The sequence below is a fragment of the Lontra canadensis genome, unplaced genomic scaffold (genome assembly GCF_010015895.1).
Source record: "Lontra canadensis isolate GAN:19392208 unplaced genomic scaffold, GSC_riverotter_1.0 scaffold110, whole genome shotgun sequence".
NCBI lineage: Eukaryota > Metazoa > Chordata > Mammalia > Carnivora > Mustelidae > Lontra > Lontra canadensis.
In genome coordinates, this window is record NW_022631104.1 from 2,205,286 (window position 1) to 2,221,052 (window position 15,767).

At 62.2% G+C, this 15,767-nt stretch overlaps 2 protein-coding genes across 2 annotated transcripts; one reads left to right on the forward strand and one right to left on the reverse strand.

Annotated features, from left to right (window-relative positions):
* Positions 1-1,283: 1,283 nt before the first annotated feature.
* On the forward strand, positions 1,284-7,603 carry TNK1 (tyrosine kinase non receptor 1). The gene is given in 14 exon segments (XM_032839973.1): positions 1,284-1,340; positions 2,587-2,787; positions 2,925-2,995; positions 3,124-3,315; positions 3,510-3,665; positions 3,792-4,075; positions 4,279-4,552; positions 5,703-5,797; positions 6,102-6,198; positions 6,201-6,268; positions 6,520-6,605; positions 6,924-7,222; positions 7,305-7,400; positions 7,490-7,603. Coding segments are annotated over 13 exon segments (2,010 nt in total). The 5' UTR covers positions 1,284-1,340; positions 2,587-2,609.
* Positions 7,604-8,212: 609 nt separating this feature from the next.
* PLSCR3 (phospholipid scramblase 3) lies at positions 8,213-12,565 on the reverse strand. The gene is given in 9 exon segments (XM_032839878.1): positions 8,213-8,938; positions 9,022-9,132; positions 9,134-9,184; positions 10,739-10,885; positions 10,887-10,901; positions 11,157-11,377; positions 11,480-11,522; positions 11,618-11,853; positions 12,116-12,565. Coding segments are annotated over 9 exon segments (1,119 nt in total). The 5' UTR covers positions 12,354-12,565; the 3' UTR covers positions 8,213-8,881.
* Between the last annotated feature and the right edge of the window lie 3,202 nt (positions 12,566-15,767).

Consider the following 15,767-nt stretch of genomic DNA (forward strand, 5'->3'; position numbering starts at 1 on the left):
TGCTGGTGGGGAGCCTGCTTCTCTCTCTCCCACCCCCCTGCTTGTGCGTTCTCTCTCTCTCTCTAATAAATAAATAAAATATAAAACAAAACACAAGGATAGACAAGACAGATCCAGCCCCTACCATGAGGATCCCACAGTATAGCAGGGACATCAGATGTGGAGGGAGCTATTACAGTGTGATAAGCTGGCCTTGCTGGAGGGCAAGAGAAGGCAAGGAAACCAAACAGGTTGAACTGTAAACTATAAAAATTTTCCCATCAGTGTTGGAATATCCTGTATGCTTACCAGGTTGGGGTGGGTGTTCCCCCCAAGGGACTCTGGGGACAGCTTGCACATCCTTCCTTGGGACAGGAGACACGCCAGATGTCCTGAGACTCGTGACTTCCTCCCTGGGACCCCTGAGGGAAAAGGAGAGGAATGCTCCTCCTCAGAGCCTTTTTGGAGGTTCTGGACTTCGACCTGTGGCCCCTATCCCTGCAGCCAGTGTACAGAGATTACGGGGGGGAAGGAGGGTTGAGCCAGAACGTGGCCAGTTAAGTGCCAGTTATGGGGAGGGGTGCCCTAAAGCATGGGGTGCTGCCCTTGGCCACCCAGACTAGGTACAAAGCGGGGATGGGGGGCAGGAGCCCACCCACACACAAGACCTCCCGCGTGTTCTACCCTGGGGAGCTACCAAAAGGTCCTTTTTCTGGGCAGCACACTGGACCAATATTCAGAGCCCGGCCAGGGACAACGGTTCCAATCTTAGACAACGTGGGCTGAGGGCTGACTTCTTGCACCAGCAACACCTGTCCGCCCTGGTTCCATTTCAGAGCGCCCTGCGCTACCCTGCCTCCCCCCATGTGGGGGCTAGGACGCCCACTCTCCTGTTTAGCCTCACATTCCCAGGGCCTGGGCAGCATTTCTCCATCTGGTGCTGATCCGCGTAAGGGGTGGGGCTCTGGCCGGGAGAGGTGAAAGATTTGGGGAGAGGGGACACGGGGGACAGGACCCCAAAGTCCCAGGAAGCCTGGGAGGGATGAATAGTTCTTTGAAAGAGGCGGGAAAGAGGATGTAGAGGAAGAGAGAGGGAAAAGACGGGAGAAGGGTTTCTCCGGGTCTGGCCGGGAAGGAGGAGGGCCAGTCTGCCACCGGGGTGGCGCCCCCCCCCCCCCCCCCGCTCCGCCGCCTCAGGCCTTCCCGGGTTGGGGGCGAGAGGCGTGGTAGGGCTCCCCCGCGCGGCGCCAGGCCCCGCCCCTACGGCCTGCGGCCCCGCCCCCGCGGCTGCGGCCCCGCCCCCCGGGATTTAGTGCTGGCGGCCAGGGTGGTTCCGCCGCCGCAGCTTCCGCCTTCGCCAGGTGAGGGTACCGCGGGGAGGGGACGCGGGGCACCGGGGCCGCAGGAGAGGCCGTCGCTTGGGGTGCGTCCGCGGATGCCCTGTTCGCCTCCCCTCCCCTCCGCGGCCGCCTTTCCTCCCTTCCCCCTTCGGGTACTGTTCCCACCTCACCTTGCTGTTCCCTCCCACCTGCTGGCGGTCTCCCTGGGTCCCGGCCTCCTCCCTCCTCGCCCCTCCGCGCGCCCAGCCCCTAGCTCAGCCCTTCGTCAGGGTTTAATTAAAGGTGGAGGGGGGCGTCCAGGTGCGTGTAAGGGAGAGCGCGGTGCAGGCAGCGCCCACAGCCCCCGGCCTTGGTTAGCTCAGACTGGGGGAGTTGCCTGGAAGCCTGGTCGGATTGAGTGACTCAGGTGTGCGGGCAGGGCTCCTGCAGCTGAACGCAGGTGGGTGTGGAAGGGACTGTGCACCCGGCAGCACCTGGCTCCGTGGGCAGTGCCCGAGCTTAGCTCAGCCTGCACCTGACCGCGGGTCGCAAACGCCCAGTGATTTCAGGCGTGGCTGCCTCGGGTGCCGACCAGGCGGTGAGCCTGGGCATCTCGGAGCCGATGGGCCCTATGCGTAGTTCAGAGGTGTGGGCACATGGATCCTGGCCATCTCGTGTGCTGTGTGTTTTTGTGGACCTTGAAGACTCCGACACGTGGCGTGGTGTATCTCAGAGGCCGTGAACCTCAGTGTCACTGGTAGGCGCGCAGGAATGGTTCACGGCAGCATTCTGGAACACTTCGGACTTGAAAGGCCATGTGTCTGGGTGGCTCAGCCGTCTTTTGCAGCATATCTGTAGGTCTCCGTGTGTGTGTGTGTGTGTGTGTGTGTGTGTGTAGCAGTGTTTCCAAGTGTGGAGGCAGGTTCCCGTGTGTCTGGGCACGCGCATCGGCAGGGCGGAGGCACTGTGGTTAGCATATCTGGGCATCCCTGGCAGGGATGTGGTACCCGGGTGTCCTAGGGGTCCAGGAGCAGGATGCTGTCCTATCTCAAGAGTGGGAAGAGGAACATATGTCAGGTCTGCAGAGCTCTGGGATCTTAAGTGTGAGGTGGGGACCATAGGTATGTGTGGGGAGGGGTTTTCCTGGGGTTTGTGGGAGTGGCCTGATTCCTGCCTTTCTTTGATGCATCCCTCCCTCTGCACCTGAGTGTGTCTGATGGGATTGGAGGGGGGTGGAGATCGAGGCCCAGTTTCTGCTGTCTGGGAGTCCCATGGGCTTTGTGTCTAGAGCTGGATGCATGGACCTCCGGGATGCCTTCTCCAGACATGGTCCCTGAGGCGAGTTCACTGTGGCTGCTGAGACTGCTCCGGGACATCCAGCTGGCCCAGTTCTACCGACCCATCCTTGAGGAGCTTAATGTGACCCGGCCGGAGCACTTTGACTTTGTCAGGCCCGAGGACCTGGATGGCATTGGAATGGGCCGGCCTGGTAAGGGGCCCCTGGTCTCTTCTTCCTCAGCCTGCCCCCCACCAGCCCTCTTCTGGCCTGTAAATCCTCCTGCCTCCCGACCTGCCCCCACGGCCCATCATGTACCACCCACGTGCCCTGATTCTGACCTTCCCCAGCCCAGCGCAGACTCGCCGAGGCTCTGAAGAAGCACCGTTCGGGGGTCAAGTCAAAGAACTGGGTCTACAAGGTGTGTGTTTTGGGGTAGGGGGGGGCAACAGGCTTAAAGGGCCAGCTTAGGCCCGGGACTAGGGCGGGCCGAGCATCAGGGAGGAGTGGTACAGGGTTCCACACACTTAATTCCCACCCCTGCTTCAGATCCTTGGGGGCTTGGCACCTGAGCAGAAAGAGACCACCTCAGCTCCCGACAGCCCCCTGTCCCTCCCTGAGCCCGAGGGGGGACTCAAGTGTCTGATCCCAGATGGTGCCGTGTGCAGAGGGGAGCTGCTGGGCTCTGGCTGCTTTGGCGTGGTGCACCGAGGGCTGTGGACGCTGCCCAGTGGCCAGAGTGTGAGTCCGGGGAGCCTCCTTCATTCTGGGTGCTGGGGCCAGCCGCTGTTCTGGTCTTTGCTTCTTCCTTCCTTCTTTCTTTCTTCCTTTTTTTTTTTTTTTTTTTTTTTTTGTATAAATTTTGGCTGCCCCCTGCCCTGCATGCCCTCTCTGCTCTGGGTGCCAGAGAGTGTCCTTTCCCTGTGACGCCCCAGGTCCCAGTGGCTGTCAAGTCCCTCCGGGTGGGTCCTGAAGGCCCCGTGGGCACAGAGCTGGGGGACTTCCTTCGAGAGGTGTCCGTCATGATGAACTTGGAGCACCCGCACGTGCTGCGTCTGCACGGCCTCGTACTGGGCCAGCCTCTGCAGATGGTGAGCCGGCCGGGACAGCAGCTCCCAGGGCAGGGGCGCAATGGGAGGGAGGGAAGGGGCCAGAGGCCGGGGTGGGCGGCGGGGAGTGGGGCAGACCTCTGCTCAGGCGGCGCCGCGCTCCGGCAGGTGATGGAGCTGGCGCCGCTGGGCTCCCTGCACGCACGCCTGACCGCGCCGGCCCCGACACCCCCGCTGCCCGTGGCCCTGCTGTGCCTCTTCCTGCGGCAGCTGGCAGGGGCCATGGCGTACCTGGGGGCCCGCGGGCTGGTGCACCGAGACCTCGCCACACGCAACCTGCTGCTGGCTTCCCCGCGCACGGTCAAGGTGGCGGACTTCGGGCTGGTGCGGCCGCTTCGCGGCGCCCGGGGCCGCTACATCATGGGCGGGCCCCGCCCCATCCCCTACGCCTGGTGAGGGGCCGAGGGGGCGCGGATCCGGGCGGCATGGGCGTGCCAGGCCCCCCGGGGAGGCCGGGAAGAGGATTCGGAAGGGTTTGGGAAGGAGATCAGGGAGGGCGGTGGTGGCGCTGCGGAGGTCGCGCTGGGGGAAACGCCCCCCCCCCCCCCCCCCCCCCCCCCCCCCCCCGAGGCCCAGTTCAGCAGCGTTTCCGCAGGTGCGCGCCGGAGAGCCTGCGCCAGGGGGCCTTCTCTTCTGCGTCAGACGTGTGGATGTTTGGGGTGACGTTGTGGGAGATGTTCTCCGGGGGCAAGGAGCCCTGGGTCGGGGTCCCGCCGTACCTCATCCTGCAGCGGCTGGAGCAGGACCGGGCCCGGCTGCCTCGGCCTTCCCTCTGCTCCAGGGCGCTCTACGCCCTCGCCTTGCGCTGCTGGGCCCCCCACCCCGCCGACCGGCCTAGCTTTTCTTACCTGGAGGGGCTGCTCCAAGAGGTGGGAGCCCCTACCTCCCCACACACACCCCGTCTCACCTCCCCGTTTTCTCCCAGAGTTGCGCGCACAAGACTAACAGATAATTCCCGGGCTGGGGTCTGGGACAGACCAGCAGATTAGGGCTCTACCTGCAGGGTGCTCGGAGCTCTGGGGAGGCAGCTTGGCCTACACAGATGCGGGCTCAAGGGCTGGGGGCTGGGCCAGAAAAGGGGGCGCTCAGAGCAGCGGGCTGCTGTCTGTGGGTGTCTCCAGGCAGAGTTAAAGCAGTTCAGCCGGCCACTCAGGGAAGTCAGCGCGGTGACCTCAGGGGCGCCCTGCAGGGATGAGGAAGGAGCCATAGATAACCAGAGCTAATGCAGGGCGCTTGATCTGTGGAATGTACCACGCTAAGACACTTAGACTATCTTCCTGCACCACTACTTCATTCTCACCATCCAGGAAGGCCACTGTTTCGTGGCCTTTACTGATGGGGCAGTTATGGCATTGACATTGAAGGGCTTTGCCTAAATTCACAGAGTAAGCAGAGGAGCGGTCTTAAGTCAGTTAAACCAGTGAAATGACCCAAATCACTGAACTCTGTTGTTGAAGTTCAATCTTTACTCCGAGGACACCTGGGAGCCATGGAAGGGTTTTGGGGGGGGGGTCAGAAGCCCACGTTATGTGCTCTGTCGCTCTGGCTTGGTGCAAGAAGGGATAGGAGGCAGGACACATGGGAAGAGCAGGTAGATGATGGGCTGCAAAGCAGTAATGAAATGATGCCAATGTCTGGTTCACGGTCAAGGCAGTGGGGCCGGAAAGAAATGGAAAATTTCTGGAGGCCCTGAGAGGCAGAGCTGTGTGTGGAGTAAAAGCAGGGTAGGGGACATTCGCCTTGGTTCCCCTAGGTAGAGACAAGGCCCCCCTTTTTTGCTCGCTGACCCCTGGGCTGTGTCAGCTTGGCATGGACTCCAGGCCTGCCTCCCCTCCTGGATGACAACCGGGGGACGGGGACAGTCCCACCCTGGGCCCAGGACCGAGGAGGACATAGCTGGAACGGGTTTCATTGTTGGGGGCAAGAACAGAGAGGAGTCTCCTTTCTTCCCTGCTCCCACGAAATTACCCGTTGGACTCAGGCCACACCCTCTGATACCCTCTCCTCCTGTCTCTGCAGGCCTGGCCTCCTGAGGGACGTTGTGTCCAGGATGTCATGGAGCCAGGTGCCCTAAGGATGCAGACTGGTGACCCCATCACCATCATCGATGGCAGGTGAGAGCCTCGTGCCACCCACACGTCCCCAAGAGGAGGACTCCCAGCCCACCTTCCTGACGCGGGTCCGACCTGCTGCTCCCCAGCTCTTTGAACCCGGCTTCTCTGCCTCCCCTCTACCCCACTGGGCCCCGAGAGCTGCACTACCATCGTGGTGGCCTCCGGCTGGAGCCACCAAGCCCATAGAGCCCTTTTGTGTTTGGGAGAAAAAAAGCTTCCCTTCCTCCAGGCAGATGCTTGCGAGCTGAATGTGGGCTCGCGCCCAGCCCCCGCCCGGCGCCTTCACTACTGCCTCTTCCCACAGCCCCGACTCCACAACCTGGAAGGGCCAGAACGGCCGGACACTCAAAGTGGGCAGCTTCCCGGCTTCAGCGGTGACGCTGGCAGATGGGGGGGGGGCCCGCCAGCCACCCATCCGGTCCAGAGGGTCTCCCCTGCCCAGGGAGAGCGACAGCAGGGAAGCGGAGATGGGTGGGCACCTGAAACAGTGGGGTGGGGTGCGGAGAGGGGACACAGCTGGGCTGGGGGAACCACGTCCTGCAACTTCTCTGGAAAAGAAGCTTGGGGAGGGGGCCCGGGCGAGGCTAGAGGGAAGGCTGGAGTGTCCCCTTTGAGTCTCTGCCTGCCTGGGGGAGCCCCCCAACATTTCTGGGGGAGGGGACACGGCTAGTCGGGTCAGGGGTGGGGGTGTGGAGAGTGAATGGGATCCCTGTCTCCCACAGGGACAGAGGGAAGGCAAAGCTTCGGGATTTACCTCCTGCACGGGCCCAGAGAAGGAACAGGAATGTGCCCTTGCAGAGGATGAAAGGTGGGCGTGGCTGATGGGGACCTGGCCTCCGGGGTCTCGGGATCAAGAGCGACTCATCAAGTCTCCCCCTGCCTGGAGTCCTGAACTTGGCACACTTGACTGGACAGCCCGGCTGGACTTGAGGGACTGCCCACCCCACTTCCAGCTCCTGCCACCTCAGCCTTTTGGGGCCTCCCCTGCCTCTACTTGGGTGTCTGCTGGGCACACCCTACTGCACCCCTAGCCGAGGGTCACCCCAAGAGCAGGGCACAGAGTGGGGAGAAGGCAGGGCCCTGCGCCTGTGCTCCCTCTCAAGCTCTATTTTTTTTTTCTCAACAGTCATTTCCAAGAGTCTGGAGTCTGTTCTGTCCCTGGGTCCCCGCCCCACAGGGGGTGGTTCGAGCCCCCCCGAACTTCGTCATGCCAGAGCTGTGCCCCAGGGACCCCCAGGCCTGCCATCCCGGACCCCCTTTGCCCCCAGCCCTTCTCAGCCCAGCCAGCCCCTCAGGGAGCGGCCTCCTTGGCCCAAAAGGGAACCCCCCCACAGCCAGCCCTCGGGAGCGCCTGCCACTGGCAAAGCCACCGTCCCCTCTGGAAGCCTCTTGCCCGACTCTGAGCTGCAGAAGAGGGTCACGGAGGTGAGCTCTCCCTCAAGTGGCTGGTGTCCAGAGGGGGCTCTGGGCTGGGGCAGCAGCCTGAGCGAGGCTTTGTGCCCCACAGGTGGGGCTGAGCGTGCACGGAGTCACCCACCAGGAGTGCCAGGCGGCACTGAGGGCCACTGGGGGAGACGTGGTTTCTGCCATCCGGAACCTCAAGGTAAAGCCGGACGTTGCTCTCGGGTTCCTGCCGCTCCCGTGGCCCCCACCCGTCACCCGGCACTCACTGTCCCCCCTGCCACCCCGCAGGTGGACCAGCTCTACCATCTGAGCAGCCGGTCCAGAGCCGACTGCCGACGCATCCTGGAGCATTACCAGTGGGATCTCTCCGCGGCCAGTCGCTATGTCCTGGCTCGGCCCTGAGCGCTGCCCCCTTGGGCCTGGATACCAGCCTGGATGGACGGCCTGGCCATGTGGGACCAAGTGGAACCAGAAGGGATCCCACCAGGGCAGAACTTCCTCCGCGGGGAGACTGTGCCGGAGGCAGCTGCAGCAGGAGCTGGGGCCAGGCATGATCGAGCATCTCCTCCCGTGCCCGTTGGCCTCTGAAGGCTCCAGCCCCCTTGGCTGGTTCATAGAAGCATCTAGTCCGGTCTGCCTACCGTATTCCCAACCAAGAGAACTTGGAGAGACAGAGCTGTCGCACATCACACCCACGGGAAGCTTCCGCTTACTCGGGAGGACTTTGGGAACAGCCATCCAGAGCGGCCGGGCCCCACCACGCCGGACTCTGTGTGCGCAGCCATCCCAGATAGCAGAAGCCTCCCTACGGACTCGGGGTACGTGGCCCAGACTGCTTGGCTCAGTCCGGGGCCATGATGGAGGATGGCGTTGCCCTCTTGAACTCAAAGACACTGGACCTGGGCAGCCTGGATGGCGAAACGGGCCAGACCCCCCCCAACAAGCCCCCCTGTTTCCCTGGGTTTCTCCCCGCACCTACTCTTCTACTCTCCTATGACATACATCTCCCAGTATCCAAAAGTTACAAACTTTATATGAATATAACATACAAAGGTGCAGCCTCCTTCCCCGGGCGAGGAAAGGACGGGATGCTTGCGTAAGGCACGGGAGCTGCTAAGCGCCGGCTATGGGCAAGGCCCAAGGGGGAAGGACGTTGGCACCGGAGGGCAGGCCCTATAGCTGTTGACAGGGAGGTGGGGATACCCCCTCAGAGGCCCACGGTCTGCGGCTGGACTCGCTGGCCAAGCCGGTGCAGGGGGAGAGCGGCCTTTGCCGCCATCTTTGGTGCTGCAGGGCCCCAGCCCCGGCTCTGTCAGAAAATCCCAGGGCTCTGGATTCCACAGACCACACGTGGAGCAGAGGCCTGGTAGGGGATGAGAGGAAGGGGAGGGGAGGGAGAGTCTGAAAGCGGATATGCCTGCACGCTGGGGGCTCGCCAGAGACGGCAGTGGGAGGTCGCAGGGGCAGGGCTCTCCTATATACCCTTCTCTGGGGGCTGAGGTGAAGGAGGCCGGGGAATGAGGGTAGGGGTAGGGCCGCATGGCCCCTAGACTCTCAGGCATCCCCGTCTGTCCCCTGTCATGTGCATCCAGGGAAGGGGCTGCCTCTGAGGAGGAGCTGGGGCAGGCCGCCATCTTGGATCCCCATTGAGGTGATGTTCTCCTCACCCCGAGGTGGCCTCTAACTGGTGATAGCCGAAGGCCCAGCACCTCCTCGCTTCTCGAAGAACATGTAGTCCTGAGGGGAGGGCACTGTCACCAGAGCTCAAAGCCTGGCGTGAGAGCAGAGGGGCAGGAGGGGAGGCAGGGCGGCCAACTCACGATGAGGAATGTGGCTCCCAGCAGCACGGCCTTCACCCTCACGTCCAGATCCAGGGGGAACTGCAGGCCGAAGTCATCTGCATCTGTGAGGGCCTCTCGGAGCAGCCCCCCCCCACTGCTTGCTGATGCGGCCCACACTGCGGGACTCATCCGGGGTCTTCACCTGGTGGTGGGGGGTGGGGGGCAGAACCCAACTGGGAAGGATGCGACTGACCCCCCACCATGACCCCGCACGAACCATGCAGGCCCTCCACTCCGGGAATCCTTCCGACAGCCCCAGGTTTCCACGTGACATCGGGGGAAACTGAGTCAGCCTAGGTCATGCTGTGTGTGTATAGCAAAAATCAGAATTCGGGCTCGGATGTGTGGCTCTTAAAAGGCCACACGTGAGAACAGAACATCAGCGGTGGGACACGTGGAAGTGTGATGGGCTCGTCTCAGCGCAGGGCTGCCGGCTGGGTTTGCTCTGGTTACCAAAGTACCCGGCACCCATGGTGGGTGCCCTGGGTGCCCTGAACACAGTAGCCTGGTCAAGCAGGGCTGGGCAGGCTGAGCTCTAGGAGCCCCCCAGGCTCCTGGAAGGCTGTGGCTGCCCGAAGGGGTGGTTTTCCTCGAATCTGCAAAGTAGGACAGGCCCTGTCCACCATCACATGCCAGCTTCGTCCACCCGCTTCTATGGGCGCAGCAGTAAGTGGCCTGTGAGGACCCAGATTTCCACGGGCCTCCCTGGGCCCAGCAGCAAGAGACCCTGCCGCTGAGGGTGGGAACTCAGAGTGATCCCCTGGTCCTTTTCCTAGGCTTAGTCTTCATGACTGGAATGATGCCCTTCCCGTCACCTTTCCCCAGTGCCCCCCAGAGCTGGGGCACTCCCACAGACCAGTCTCAAGATGAGGAAGGGCTTCTCCCGGCCAGCCCTGGGGTCCCAACTGCAGCCCCAAATAGGGATCCTTTACAATTAGGTAAAAGGGAGACTGGCCCTGTGAGGGCACCGAGGTCTCCATGTTCCTATCCAGAGCTCACCGGTGATCTTCCCATCAAGGAACCTCCACCCACACACCAAGGTGACTCCAATTTTAAAAGCAGGCTTAGGCCAAACACCTCATCAACAGCCTTGGGAAGTCTGTGGGCTTCTACCTGTTCTCCCTCCCTTATCTGTACGGGTGATTATCCCTAAGGGAACTCAAATGTCTGTGAGATGCCTGTCTTCTAGAAACCTTCCCCTGAGAGTATCAGCACTTGGGCTCTCCCGGCAGATGAGAGAAATGCATGATGACAGGGATATAGATCACCCGGATTCCCGGTTGGAGGGGCTGTTTGGACTTCTAGGTTGGCGGGGCAAGCGGCAGGACCTTAGCAAGTCTGGTGCTTGCTCCTGGGTCTGGGTTCACAGACTCCTGCAAAGCAGCCACCTGGGTCCAGCCCACAGCAGACTTGCCCTAAATCAGGCCTGGCCTTAGACTCTTTCCCCTTCCACACAGGGCTGCTGACGACCATCAGCACTGGTCCCTAAGATGACACCCTCTTTGCCAAGCTTTCATGTCTCAGGACCACAGGGACATCCCTTCCTGAGTGGAGGAACCCTGGAAGTGTGGTACGAGTCACAGTGGGTTTAGATGTTAGAGCTCAGGGTCTTGACCTTCGTGTTGGCCATCCCACCTCACAGAAGCTGCCATCTGGGTTTACGAAGGTCCCAGGACTCTCCCCTTATTCCCGGTACCTCAAAGTTGGTGTCTGTGCCGCAGCCACAGGTCCAGCAGGGCCCCACCACACGCAGGACAGTGCGGCGATCCGCGTCCTGGATGGAGAACTTGGGGAGGAAGGGGTGCCAGGTCTGTAGCACGTGGCCAATGGTGGTGCCGGGGGGGAGCCTGGACTTCCATCTGGAGTGGGAGGCAGACAGGATCAGCCGAGCCAGGGCACCCCGGCCCAAGCTCTCACCGGTCAGGCTCTGTCATCCCCGCACAAGACCTCCCGTCCCTTTCGCTAGACCACTTGTCACCGCCCTCACGGCCGCCCATCTCACCGGGCCGAGCCCACGCCTCGTTGAGAGCGGACCGTGCTCAGTCAGTGGTCCTCCCCACGATGGCCTGGCCCCCAGCCCGAACCCCTCATCGTCCCCGGCTCTCCCCGCCCACCTCCTGGAGGCCGCACGGGCAGCAGCCGCCGCCACAGTGGAGGGGGCGGAGCAGGCGGAGCACCTCGCGGTCACTGGGGTCCACCACGCGGACACGCAGGGGCCGGCGGGCGCCGCAGCACAGACGCGCACAGCAGTTGCTCTCCTCCGCCGCCTGACCCAGGGGCTGGCCAGCCCCCGAGCGCAGTTCATACCGGTTACAGGTCTCCCAGCCTAGGAACGCTGCCACGGGGGACAGGCCGAGGCTCAGGCACGGGCACCCCCGAGAGAGCACCCTCTCCGCCCCCCCGCCATGAGGCCCAACCTACTCCCCCTTCCACTCACCTTCCACGCGCTCAGCCTTCTGTTGAATCAAGATCTGATCGATCTGGAAAGAGAGTGGGGTCGGCAGCGATGTCAGTGGGTTGGCCTGGACGCCAGGGTCCACTCCTCATCCCGCCACCCCTCCTCCCTCCCACTCACCTGCACTAGGAATTCGAGGCCGGAAGGCACCCCGGGCAGTGGCAAGAACGGGGCGGCAGGCCCTGGGGCTCCCGGGCCGGGAGAGGGGAAGACAGAGAAGCCGGGCGCAGGGGCAGGTACGTGGGCGGGCACTGGCGCCGGCCCGGGCCCGGGGTGCAGCGCCGGCTCCGGGTACCCCGCGGTCACAGGGTAGGGAGGTGGGGGTGAAGGGGCGTGCCCTTTGTGGGGCAAGTAGCCTGTCGAGGGGGACAGGGGTGGATTAGAAGGGGACCAGCGGCCTCACCCACTTCCCCCAGGCGCCGGGCCGCGAGGCTGTGGAGTGGGGAGTGTGATGGGAAGAGGCCGAGAAAGATGCGGCGGGGGAGCAGGGCGGCGGCTCCCGGAGGAAGGGAGGGGCCCACGCAGCCAGTCGGAGCACATTCCCGGAGGATGGGTTCGACGCCCGGCTCCCGAGTCTGTGGGGGGATAACGGAGACCCTCCACCCGGCGCCCACTTACCTGCCATGGGAGAGGGGCGAGTTGGCGGGATACCGGGGTGTCCGGGAGGCTCAGTTTGAGCGGCTGAGGCAAGTTCGGGCACAGCCAGACAGACCCAGAGACAGACACAAAGACGGACAGGCAAACGCGGACAGGCGGCTGCGCCCGCCGCCGGCTCAGGGTCTCTAGGGAGGCGCCTCTGACTCAGGGAGAAATCGAAACTGTCAGCGGGCAGGGCGGGGTACCTGCGACCCTGCATTCCCTCGGGGGCCCCAGAACCGCCCCCTCCTTTGTTCTCCCATTCTCCGCGGAGGCCGCTGTTGGCAGACGGCAGGACAGATGGACCCGCGGCCCGACCAACGGCCCGACCTCCGGGGAGGCGTCCTGACCCTTCGGTGCCCCCTGCTCACCTGAAGCCCCTGGAAGAGCTGGGGTGCCCAGCTCCAGGCCGCTTACAGGAGCTCGGGGAGGCGGGCCTGAGAGCTGACCCCGCCCCTCGACCCGTCCAGGCCCCGCCCCTCCCAGGCCGGGCGGTGCGCCTGCGCACAAAGGAGGCCGGCTCTCCGCTGGCGGTGGACCACGGGCTGCGCTGGGCGGTCGGCGTCCCCTCTTCCTCCGCTCCGCAGCCCCAGGCCGGAGGACGCTCGCCTGGGGAGGGCCGCCGGCGGAGACCTAGCCCTGCGACCCCGCCAGGTCTGCGGGTGCGGAGGGCTCCGTGTCCCTGGGTGGGAAGCGAGGGCAGCTTGCGCGGCGCTGGACCCCAGGCTCCTCCTCCCAAGGGCGGTTCGGGCCCCGCTGACGCAGCGGAACACCCTCACACTCCCTCATTGGCTTCCAGGACTGGTCCCCGGCTCCCTTTCGGCCTCCCGGGGGCTGCCTCGCGGGCTCCTCTCCGTGACGCCGCAGTCACCCACGCAGACACCTTGCAACTACAGTAGTGCCTGCAGGAACCCCAGGCCACGTGGTGACAGGCCGCCCAGCGGTGTCAGCGGTGACCGTGCGGCGCAGGGAGGGGAGCGGAGGAGACAGCGTGGTTGGCAGGAAAGCCTCCCGAGAAGAGTAGCCTCTCCTGCGTCCTGAGCAGAGGCCCGCAGTTGCGAGGAAGCCCAGGGCCTGGGGCCCCACGGGCTGAGCGGTAAGACAGGAGCTTAGACAGGGAGGCCTCGCACGTGTACGGGCCTGCTGGGAGCCGGGACCTGGCACCAGGGACCACATGGAGCCCACCGCAACACTTTCAGACCCAAGAAGAACGTCGATTCTGTGTTTTAGAGAAACCATTTACACCGCAAGGTGGACCGTGCAGGCACCCTGGACAGTCGCTGGGGGAGAGGATGCTGTGTTAGTGCCGACAGATAGACGTGGCAGACTTGGGGGACACTTAGACGGAAACATAGAACTTGTTGGAGGGGTGAGATGTGGAGGTGAGGAGTTCAGTCCTTATCTGGTGATCGGGTCACCCCTTGAGATCACCCCTCAAGAGGGACACAGGGAGAAGGTTTGGGGGTGACAGTGGGCTCCTTTGCCCCTATGTCCATGCTCCTCCGGACTGGTCAGCTGCTGCCACAGCTTTCGTCATCGTGAACTTCAGACCCAAGTGCCTGACCTCTCCCTGGGTACCCCTTAGTACCTCAGATTCGACTTGGCCAGAACCATATAAACATACGGAAATTCGGTTACTCAGCAAAGACTCTGTGAGCACCTACTCTGTGTCAGACAGCACTGATAGGAACACATAGTGGGTTTTTGTTTGTTTTCTTAGATTTTTATTTATTAGAGAGAGAGCACGAGCATGGGGAGGAACAGAGGGAGAGGGAGAAGCAGGCTCCCCACTGAGCAGGGAGAGCCCATGCGGGGCTCGATCCCAGGACCCAGGGATCCTGATCTGAGCCCAAGGCAGACGTTTCACTGACTGAGCCTCTTGGGCACCCAGGAATCTACAGCAGTTAAAAGAGAAATTAAAAATTGCTGATGTCCTGTGGCTTGCATTCTAGTAGAGAAGAGACAGAAAATGTAAAGTATTCTAGAGGGCAGATGTGACAAGTGCTCTGAAGAAAAGTAGGGCAAGGTAAGGAGGATACAGGTGGGCAGGAGTGGCGCCACCGAAGGGGGTGGGTGGGGAAGGTGCCACTAAGGAGGTGGGAGTTGAACAAAGACCTAGAGGTCAAGGATCGAGCTAGGCCGACTTCTGCAGAAGAACGTTTCGGGTGGAGGGAACGCCAAAGGCAAAAGCTCTGCTTTACCTGTTCAACAGACAGAAAGGAGGCCAGCGCGGCCGGAATGGAAGGAACCAGGGGGAAGTAAGAGAGGTCATAGAAGCCCGAACCACATACAGCCCTGCAGCCCACTGGATTGGACTCTGAGTGAGATGGGAAGGGTTGCAGGGTTTGGATGGAGACCGGAAACTGACACTCAGTCAGGGGTCCTCAACTCTGGCCACAAGAGAGAATCTTCTGGGAGCTTCACAAAATACCTCTGCGTGGGCCCTGGGTCCTATCAACTCAATTAGAATATCTGGGGTCAGTGTAGACAGGAGACCTTTCTGAGAATTTAAGACTTTAATGTGGAGCTAAGGCTGAGGACCCCGATGTCACAGGGTGTCTCTCTCTCAGGCTGCTCTGTCTGGAGTCGGCAGGCAAGGTAACTAGAACTAGCAGTTCTTGGAAGAACTAGGTGGGATGTGATGGGGGCTCGGACCAGGGGCCGGAGTGGTAGGTAACGAGCAGGTGGTGAGATTCCGGGTTTGCATTTAAGCCAACCAGCCTTGATGGCTTGCTGGGGTACAGAATATGAGAAAACGGGCAAGCGAAGTTGACTGGGGCTGGGCCCAGGAGGCCCTTCCTGACGGGACTCTGCTCCTCCTGCTTGGTCATTTCCTGCCCACTCCATCCTGCGCTCCAGAAACTCCAGCTCTCCCTCCTGACTCGTCCCCAGTGTGGTTTGTCCCTTTTCTTCTAGTGAACTATTCACGCTGATGCCCTGCAGGTGGGCAGAAGCCTTACCGGTCCCCCAAAGCAAAAGGAGCCTGCCTCCGTACCTACATGCAATCCCGATCACGCTGAAACAGATTGCTTTTGCTGGGATCTGTCTACACTGCTGAAGTCTGAATGTCTCGGCGTGTACAAGAAGGAAAGGACTTATCACGGGGAGCTGGACAGAAGGGAGTTTGGATCCCGGCTTACACCCGGCTGTGATACGGACAAGCTGCTTCCCCTCTGCTAGCTTCACTTCCCGCTGCCTTGTAGGACCTGCAAGAACTGGAAACCGCAGCGCCGTGGTAACAGGGGCCAATTACTAAGCGGGCCTTATTTATCTTGGTTCCTCAAGGGCCCCCCTCCCACACTGGCAGGGTCAAAGCTAAGGTGTTAAGGATCACAGTACAGGGAAGCTTGCCATTCCCGATGTTGGGGTCTCTTCCACGTGGAGGTCCCCCGCTGTGCTGTCCCCACGTGCTGCCTGGGGTGAAGGACGGAAATGCGGCAGGAGCCCTGGACTGGGCGCTTGGAGCCTGGGGATCCCGGGCTTGCTCCGCCACTGGCACTCTGGGCCTCTCTGGGAGTCCCTCTGAGGCTGCATTTTCGTCCTCACTAAAATGTAGAAATATTGTGATCTTGTACTAATACACCTCAACTCATGCCTCCTTCCTGGATATAAATGCTTCTGTGGCTCCCCACTG